This window comes from Podarcis tiliguerta (assembly GCF_965153285.1).
Source record: "Podarcis tiliguerta genome assembly, chromosome: 14".
In the NCBI taxonomy this organism is placed as follows: domain Eukaryota; kingdom Metazoa; phylum Chordata; class Lepidosauria; order Squamata; family Lacertidae; genus Podarcis; species Podarcis tiliguerta.
In genome coordinates, this window is record NC_139547.1 from 5,857,212 (window position 1) to 5,866,913 (window position 9,702).

A 9,702-nucleotide genomic window follows, 5' to 3' on the forward strand; every position below is an offset into this window, starting at 1 on the left:
CACATGCAGCTCCTTATTATGCCAAGTACCTTGTATGTTGCTACAGCCTTAGTAGGGTCATTAATCATTTAATTCATGATTAATAACATTTCTACCCGGGTGTAAGAGGTGCAGTTCCATACTTCAGCAGATTAAAATTCACTTCAGTGCCACATCAACAAAGAAGATACAATCACCAGAAATTTCTTTAAACAAAAGCCTTTGAAAGGTTAAATTGTACGTTAAAAATCACGAGTCCACAAGGTTTTATAGGAGAGGTGCACTTCTTGCTCTTTCTGCAGTAGAGTTGTTCTAGCATAAAATATAAAAATCAATCATGGTGATGTGATAAGTTGCTTGTTTATTGTGGTTTAGAAGTCAATACATTTAAATAATGTATAACTAATGAAGTATGCCCTGGGGAAATATTTACAGAAAAATCTACCCTTTAAGTGATAGATTGAGGTCTATATTTATCAGTAAACACTACAGAAAAGCCCTTCATTGCGGTACAAAAATGCAGAGTTATGGCTGGAAGACTTTTTCCATGAACATCTCAGTTAAAAATAGGCAGGGAAATGGGAGCCCATTCTTTCCACAGAACGGCAAATCTGTGAACTTTTAGGTATGCATTTTGCTAATAATTTAGTTCAGGAATGGCAACAACCTTGCAGTTCAGAAAGTGCAGCTGCTGGGCATTAATGCTTTACAGAATGCAGAGGCAAAAGAAATGCAGGCCTTGCCCAAGAAGCTGAGTCTGACCTAGGTGTGAACAGGAGCTCTCATTGGTTGCTCACATGTTGGTCCCATTTCTATATAACCAACAAGCCTGGCTGCTCCCGTCAGATTTTGTTCAGCCCCAAAGTTGAATGGGAAAAACAGCAGAGGGGAGGGGAGATTCCTCTTAAATTGAAATTAATTTACTTAGTTTGAGCAATTCATACCTTATCCTTCTATTCCAATAGCAGCACTCGTGACTTACAAAAGACAAAATAATAAAAATTTGATCAACAATAGACTATTAAACTGAGACAGGCGTCACAGATGAAAATGCATTATGCTGCAGAGTTATCTGCTAAACCTTTTTGAAACTGGCACACCAAATTCCTAACAAACAACTACCCGGAACAAGCTGGTGAAGAGTAGAGAGGTGGGGCCAAGTGGGTCTCTCTTTTCAGGTAGTTCCACAACCTGCATGCAGAATGTTGTAGATGGAACATGCAAGGAGTAAAACAGCCATACTTCTCATTAGGGAAGGAGGAAACCAATGACTCACAGTGGAGATTTTCAGAATAGTTGAAAAATTTAAATGTGTGTTAGCATTAATTTCCTGGACTTTAACGTTGATGATAATATGCTGTCTGAGAATAACAGATGTTGTTTCATTCTTTAGCCTGGTTAGTGATGCATCATTGAACAGTGGAGGTGAAGAAACATCCCAGGTAGTGTACCTTTGTGTTCTCAACCTTTTGAACTGGCATGCTCCTAGAGTGTATTTAGAAGTGTGTGTGTTTGTGTGTGTGTAGCTTTATTTTTATTTATCTGCAGCATAATAATCTCCAGTGTGTATATAGTCATTGTTCAAACCTGAATTTAGATTTTCAAAATGGTAGGTTTCATAACTAAAAAATATTTAGTGGTCTATTAAGCCAACTTTCAACAGGGCAACTGCTACTTTTCTGTGTGTATGTAGTGTGATATTAATGCTTGAACTATTTGGCATGTATAGTGACTTTGGAGTGGAAAAAAGCATGCCCATATCCCAGATGGGCCCTGGCCATGTGGGTGGGGAGCAGAAGTTGCCACAGCACATCCGCACTCTGCAGAAAGCTCTCTTTTAAACTAAGATATCTCAAATAGAAGGCATACGTAGGATGGGAGCAGGTGAGCAAGGTGGGCTAGCAATGTGCTTTTATCATTAGAAAGCTTAGGGTGTTACTGGCTTTGCTGAGTGAAGGAAATCTGAAGAACTTGCACTGCTGGGGTTCCTTAAATCTACAGGGCTAAGTGATACTTTGCAAGCAGGTCTGGTAATACCTTGTGTTCCCTAACCTGCATGAGGATGCATGGCATGCCTCCATCTGGTAAGCCCAACTCCTGAGAGGCCATGTACCCCTTTCCTCTTTTGCTACAATTCCTTCCCTTCCCTCCCAGCCAGGGAAAAAAACTGGTTCTCTTTCTGATTCTGTCCTTGCCACAGATTTTGGGCCTGTGTGATCGCCAGTTATCTGTGCATGTCCCCACTGCTTCCTCCTTCATCTTCTCATTTACTGCAGCTCTAGACTCATAATTACAAGAGCTTCTGGGATCCCAGTTGCTCTACAGGGGTTTCCTCCTAGATTCGTGCATGCAGTCTTGTTAGATATTCACTGAAGGTCACTCTTCATTGGGAGCTCAGATTGTCTTTTGGAAACCCTCATTTCTCCTTAGCAATACCTAAAACTCACTGCATTGCACTGTGAAAATAATATTGTGTATATTTCAGAAAATTCCAAGGCTCAGTGCACCTGAAGATCAAAAAGAGCAAGAAGAAACATCCATCTCTGCAAGGTAAATATAAGCACTGTGTCTTCTCACAAGGTAAAGTGAATCCAATATATCGCAGTTCCAAACTGATCTCCAAATTAAGTATCCCAAGTGGGAACTTGCAACAACCTTTTGCAGTTTATAATGCTGCTCCTCTTCTTCATGGTTCCAGAAAGTCATGTCCTTTTTCAGGGTAATCTACTCCTTTCTCCTGGTTTATTCTTTCCCTTCTCTATCCTGCCTCCTGCCAGAAATGAAGAGAAAAGAAAGAAAAAACATTCCATGCCTTCTCGGCATGATCAGTCCTAATTTAGTTGTTTTGTGTTGTTGTCGTCATCATCGTCTCCCTATGCTTGGACTCCCCTCATGCTTGTTCATGGATGGTGCCTTTTTGTCTACATAAGAATCAGCACTCTGAGGGTTGAGTTGGCTCTTGGTTTATAAGACTGCCTGAGCTGGTGTCTCTCACCTTGTAACTTGTTTTTAAGGTTGGGGCCTGAGCATATTTGAGAGAGAGAGAGAGAGAGAGAGCGAGAGAGAGAAAGAAAGAAAGAAAGAAAGAGAAAGAAGTTTTAAAGTCCATCTCTTCCCCTCCTTCACTTTCTTTTCTATGTCTTAATGCACAATAATGGACAAAGTGGGGTGAATTTATCCTAAGGTTTGAGCTCTTACTGCTTTATAGTAAGGGAGGAATTATTTAATTTCAAGGGTTGTTGCTTTTTAAAGGCACTACTAAAATATAAGCAGTATGTTTTCTTAAAATACTAAACTGTTGGATTTGCTTTTTTCAGCCCAGAAATAAAACACACTACAGAAGAAACAGATAAGGACCATCTGGAAAATCAAAGCGATGAAGCTGCTTTAGAAGTTGAGTGTGAAGAAAATAAACTGCCTGTTCTAGAAAACAGCCTTGGTTCAGAGCTTCAGGCCTGCTCAAATGACTTCACAGGCTCTGTAGATGGGGGAGAGACAGAGGGCCTTGAAAATCAAAGGGATGGAAGCCCTTTCACAGCTGAGTTCAAAGAAAAGATACCTCCATGTCCAGAAAACACTACTGGCCCAGTGTTCCCAGAATGCTCAAAAGATTCTTTGGGAGAAGGGAACTCAAATGACCTTGCAAATCAAGGTGATGAAGACGGTTCTTTAGCTGCTGAGTGTGAAGAAAATCCAACATCTCCGGTTTTAGAAAACTCAAATAACCCAATAAACCCTGCAGAAAAAACAGACATAGAGAGCTTCGTAAATCAAACTGATGAAGGTACTCTACCTGCTGCTTGTGTAGAAAATATGCCTATGTCACCCATGGAAGACTCCTCCATGTCAGAACATCAGACTTGTTCAAAAGGCTCTACAGGAGAAGGGGACCTTGCGGTTGACCTTGCAAATCAAGGAGATGGTCCTCTAGCTGCAGGGTGTGAAGAAAGCACACTGCCTTTGGTTCTGGAAAACTCCTCTGGTTCAGGACTTGACTCAGCCAGCTCAAGTAATCCTGCAAAAGAAGAGGACACAGGTGCCCTAGCAAATCAAACTGATGAAGGTCTTCTAGCTGCTGCTTGTGTAGAAAATATGCCTGTGTCACCTATGGAAGACTCCTCCATTTCAGAACATAATAGTTGTTCAAAAGGCTCTACAGAAGAAAGGGACCTTGCAGTTGACCTTGTAAATCAAGAAGATGAAGGTTCTCTAGCTGCAGGGTGTGAAGAAAGCACACTGCCTTTGGTTCTAGAAAACTCCTCTGGTTCAGGACTTGACTCAGCCAGCTCAAGTGATCTTGCAAAAGAAGAGGACACAGGTGCCCTTGCAAATCAAACTGATGAAGGTCTTCTAGCTGCTGCTTGTGTAGAAAATGTGCCTGTGTCACCCATGGAAGACTCCTCCATTTCAGAACATAATAGTAGTTCAAAAGGCTCTACAGAAGAAGGGGACCCTGCAACTGACCTTGCAAATCAAGGAGATGAAGCTCCTTTAGTGGCCAAATGCGAAGAAGAGAAATCTCCATGTCTAGAAAACATTTCTGATCCAGGGTTTCAAGCCTGCTCAAAAGACGGTTCAGGACAAGGAGAGACAAGTAACCTTGCTAATCAAGATGTTGAAGAAAATCCATTGCCTTCAGTTCTTGCAAATCAAGAAGTTAAAGAAAATCTATTGCCTTCAGTTCTAGAAAACTCCAAGTCAGGATTTGCAGCCTCCTCAAATGACTCCATAGACCCTGTGAGCAAAGACACAGTAGGCAGCCTTGCAAATCAGGACAGTGAATGTTGTTCAGCAGCTGAGTGTGAAGAAAGTACATCGACTTTGGTTCTAGGAAACCTCTCTGGTTCAGGACTCTCAGACTGGTCAAATGATCCCATAGATCCTATGGAAGATGAAGCTGCAGAGACTCCTGCAAATCAAAGCGATGAAGGTTTAGCTGCCAAGTGTAAAGAAAGTCCATCAGCTGGAGAAGAATCCTCCGTTTTAGAACCCCATGTCTGTGCAAAAGGCTCTGCAGAAGATGCTTCAAAGGACCATCTTGAAAATCAAACTGATGAGCATGAAGAAAGTACTTCTGTATCAGCTGTGAAAGACTCCTGTTCAGGATCCCAAGCCAGTTCAACTGAGACCTCTTGTGAAAGGACAGAATCTGATGATTTGGGTAAGAGTGATCAGATAGAAGAAGGAAAATCCCCGAAAGCTTCAGATGATAAAACCAACTCTTTCCAAAGTTCAAAGGATGCAGCCACTGCTGCCGAGACAAAGGTGGCTGATTTGGATGAAGCTGAGCTAGAAGACATAAATTCTGACCACTCAAAATTGGCATCTGATGAAGAAGATGTCAGTTTTGAACAGTTTCTGAGAAGTGGTGAACCTGAATCTGTGAATTCTGATGCGAGTGAGCAAGGCAGTGTTCATCTGGAACCTCTGACACCATCAGAGGTCCTTGAATATGAAGCTACAGAGATTCTCCAGAAAGGTGGCGTTCCACCTTCAGCAAAGAAGGCTGAGCCAGGTTCTGAACTGGAGGATTCTGCTGATTCCGAAGAGAGCAGCCCTGCTAGCCCTGTGGAGTCACCAGTAAGCCAGGCAGAAGAGAGCGAAGAAGCAAGCTGAAGCAGAATATTTGCATCACTTTGAACCAATTGCTGTGTATACTCCTACAGGTGCCAATTGGGAAAGAAAGCGGGGAAACAGAACCATGGACTATGTAATACTGCCGAAGCTCAGCAGTGACAAATGAGATATTAGACCCTCTGATATGAAAGAGCTATCAGAAGCCAGAACCATTGCCTGCCGTGACCCAACCCGTGAAGCCAAGAGGGAGACATGTTATTTATTTGATTCAAAGTAAGATCCCGATAGGGGCCACGGTCTTTGTAGTACTTCGGGTACCGGTGTTTCTCTATAAAGGGCATTTGATCCACCGTCGCTTGGGTTTGATGTTGCATTCCTCTCCCATCAAGTCATGCTAGGAAGGAAACTGTGTGAAGGTCTGGCACCTCAGGATTGATGTGATCTTACATGATAATAAGCTTACTCTTAAACTTTCAGTGAAAGTGGAATTATTATTAAAAAAGTAAATATAGTTGTGAGTTTCCCAGTGTGCAAGCTGTGCAGAAACCTGACACTTTACTTGTTTGAAATAAGGCATGTGGTGGCCTCTGTGTCTTCATTTTATTTTTATTTTTGTTAATTGGCAGCAGGCCCCCAAAACACAAGGTGGGTGGGAAGAGTTTAAAAACTAATATGGAAATGTGTAAACTGTTACGAAAAGAATAGGACCTGAGAGGCATTGATACATTCTTAGTTGAAATTTATGTAAAACAAGCGTGGGGGTGGGGGATGGCATGAAAATCATTTTTATACATAGTTAGGTTGAGGAATGTGTGTGACATCATTTAGAGTAGCTTGCCTTTTAAGTATTAAACTGAATTAAGTGCTCTATATGAACCTTTTCGGAAAGTGATTTTGAACTTGTTGAGAATTGTTTTCAATGAACATAAATGTTTTGAACTTCCGTTAGGACACTGATGTACATATTTTGGATTAAATATTTGCAAGAAAATATGATGAATTATTTTGTTGTTCATGTGTGTGTTTTTATTAATCACTTTGCTAGCTTGTGTTTTGCTCACATTTCTTTTATTACCCCCAGGCTATTATTAAACTGTTTTGCATCTCCACCCCAGAATTACTGAAGGAAAGCCATGTTTAAATAGTTAAAAGACCTTAAACTACACCCCGGACTGCAACGAAATGTGAATGTATCATAGGAGCAGTGTTCAGTTTTATGCGCTTATGGCAGGTGTGAGGTTTTCTGAGTGGAGGCAATCCCTCTCTTCTCATAGGTCCCTTCTCCTGCCTATGCTACAGTTGCCTGTAAATTCCACCAGCTTAAGTGGTAGAGAGAAGCATGTGGAGCTGTTTCATCTTGCACAGCAGGTGGGAGAGAAATTTCTCATAGTCCTTTCTCCCAGGGGTGAGTCCACTAGAGGCACCATTTTTTTAAGCACTGAAAACTCCTTCATGCTCTCTGCTTTCCCCCTCCAACTTGCTGTCTGGGCCAAGAGTTGCCATATATTGAACCAGCTTGGCCATGACCATACTGTATTAGCAAATTGGGGAGTTTCAGCCACTGAAGAACTACCGTATTTTTTGCTCTATAAGACTCACTTTTTCCCTCCTAAAAAGTTAAGGGGAAATGTATGTGCATCTTATGGAGCAAATCTTATGGATTCGCTGCGCAGTGATCCCTCTTGTTGTTCTGGCTTCTGAGATTCAGAATATTTTTTTTTCTTGTTTTCCTCCTCCAAAAATTAGGTGCGTCTTATGGTCTGGTGTGTCTTATAGAGCGAAAAATACGGTAGGTTACACCATGTTTTGAGCTCTTGGAGGCTTGGACCAGTGTCCTGTCCTAAGCTACATGACTCTGTCAGCCTTCCCTTTGCACTTGGAGGAGACATTTTGTGGGATAGGGTCTGTGGGAGTCACAACAGCCAACCACAGGCAATCCTCATTTTGTGCGGGGGATACATTCTGGATACCCACATGCATCAACAGAGCGCACATAAGCCTGTTCTGCCCCTTCTTGTGACATCTATATGACATTTTGGGGCTGCTTCTGGGTTAGGCGTGTTTGCGATTATGTGTCATTTGGCCGCTCCTAAATCGGTCGTTGCCTGTGCATTCACTTTGGCGGCTTTTCCTGAAAATAGCCGACCTATCAGGTCCACTGAAACTCTGGCCTGGGGGTGTTATTTCATGCACAAGTCCCTACATACCACACAATATATTTTTCTTGGCAGGCTACAAATCTGTGCCCATCATGGCTCTCCCCACCATCCAGCTGCTTGAGAAGAGCCGTGCATGGAATTGGGAGTGTGCAGAGGTAAAGTTTTTGGGAGGCAACGTGAGGCAGCCAACTCTGGCACAGTGGGTCTTTGGGCATTGGCGGGTGGTAGAGCGGAAGGCTAACAGGACCAGCCCATGTGGCGCTATGGAATGTTCTCTAACTGGAATAAGTGGGATTTGTATCATGGAGGTTTGTGCAGGGAGGTGTCCCAGTGGATTATGCCCCGTTTTGATTCGGGTGTAGGGGCTGCGGCCGTGTGCCCTACGCCACTCATTCCCCCCTCCTAGGTGGAAACGCCGTGGAGAACTTGTGCATATTTGAACTATGTGGCACATAGTGCATATTTTTCTTTGTTTAAACGCAGCATCAGTCTCTGAGCATGAGACAGAATCTCAGCCAAGCTCCCCGAGGTCCAACTAATTCAGTAATGAGCTGCGACAGCTCAGTACGTGGTAGCTGTACCAATGCCTGAAACCGTAATATGTGTCTTTCTCTACTTTTCAGAATTCAAAAGGGAGGTCGATGTAATTGGGCCACCTTCACTTTGGGTGAAACATAGTGGCAAAATCAATAACAAATGAGTGCAGCCTAAGGCTGTGTAAAAACATTTCTGGACTTCTGAAAATTAAGTCCAAGAGCCTTATTGTCAGTGAAACATGATAGGTTTATTAGCGACTCAGCAGAAAACAGCATCTGAAATACAGCTTTTATCTGATGCAATTTTTCTCCTTAATCTGAATTGTGTATGCGATGGGTGTTTCAGAACATCTGGATGTGGTGATTTTTTTCCCTTGCCTGCACCTGCAAGCAGAAGTACGCACATAAAACAGAAAAAGAAATTAAATATTTCACAGAGCAAGAGAGGAAGAAGAACTCCATGTAGCCATGAGGCTCAAGGGAACCTGATGACTAGAGCAGAGCTGTAAACATGTTTTAGATTTAATTCTTCTGACAAGTGCCAGTGGTGGCACCTCACACAGGCATAGCATATGCCCAAATTTCAGTGGAGGGATCATGGGAGGCTTCGTGCAATTCTGAAAAGGCTCAGAGCACACCAGCCTCATTTTTATCTAAAAATAGCCTCACAAATCAGGAAGAACTTGTGTCATTATCTTGATTTCCTAGAATTAAAACAGACTCTCTCCCCTGAAACCCCAGTGGCTACAGATGGCAATTCTCATATGCCCAGAAATATTGTAGTGTTCAAAAATTTACAACTAGCTTACTTGCCCATGGCTGTCTTTCAATGTAGTTTTCAATATAAAATAATTAAAATACAACGAGAAGAAAACTAATTATAGTTGAATCTGGATTACAGATCTTCCCTCTGGGTTTAGGGAGAGTGTTTAATGCTTTGCTCTGCAAGTGCCTCTTCCATTAGGGCTAATTCTAGCATCCACATTCGGGGGTTGTTACTCCAGTAAATAATTAGTCATAGTATGTTAAAGTAATCTAGAATACAACATTGCAAACTGTTTTAAAACAAAGTACAATCACAAAAATGGGGTGGATCCTAAAAGCATACAACTCTTAAATGAACCACCTAGCAGCCGCTTTCAAGAGGTTTATGCTCTTGATCCTGACGCCAAATCATTGTGTCTCAGCACAATATCTGGGAGCACCACTGTAGATCCATCTGATTTTGACCCACATTGGAACACGTACCCAGTCCTACCAGCTTTTGTGAATTTGTTGTGTTTGTGTGTCTGTAAACTGTTGGGATACTGCCAGGGAGACAAAGTCCATCATGACTCCATGTCATCTCCGGACGTCCATTGATCTCCCGTAGACACGCAGTATCATCAATTAGCGACACGAGCTCCAGAAATAGCTTGCCACATTCCAGAGCCGATGCACGCTCTATCAGC

At 42.3% G+C, this 9,702-nt stretch overlaps 1 protein-coding gene across 7 annotated transcripts in view; it reads left to right on the forward strand.

The window, feature by feature from the left end:
* Nucleotides 1–6,547, forward strand: part of ZNF280D (zinc finger protein 280D) — a 32,584-nt gene extending 26,037 nt beyond the window's left edge. For all 7 annotated transcript variants that reach the window (XM_083412943.1, XM_083412944.1, XM_083412941.1 and 4 more), the window contains 3 exons: nt 1,373–1,421; nt 2,465–2,529; nt 3,297–6,547. In XM_083412943.1, coding sequence (XP_083269069.1) covers nt 1,373–1,421; nt 2,465–2,529; nt 3,297–5,595 — 2,413 coding nt within the window. In that variant the 3' untranslated portion in view covers nt 5,596–6,547. The remainder of the gene's footprint in view (nt 1–1,372; nt 1,422–2,464; nt 2,530–3,296) is intronic.
* Nucleotides 6,548–9,702: the final 3,155 nt, after the last annotated feature.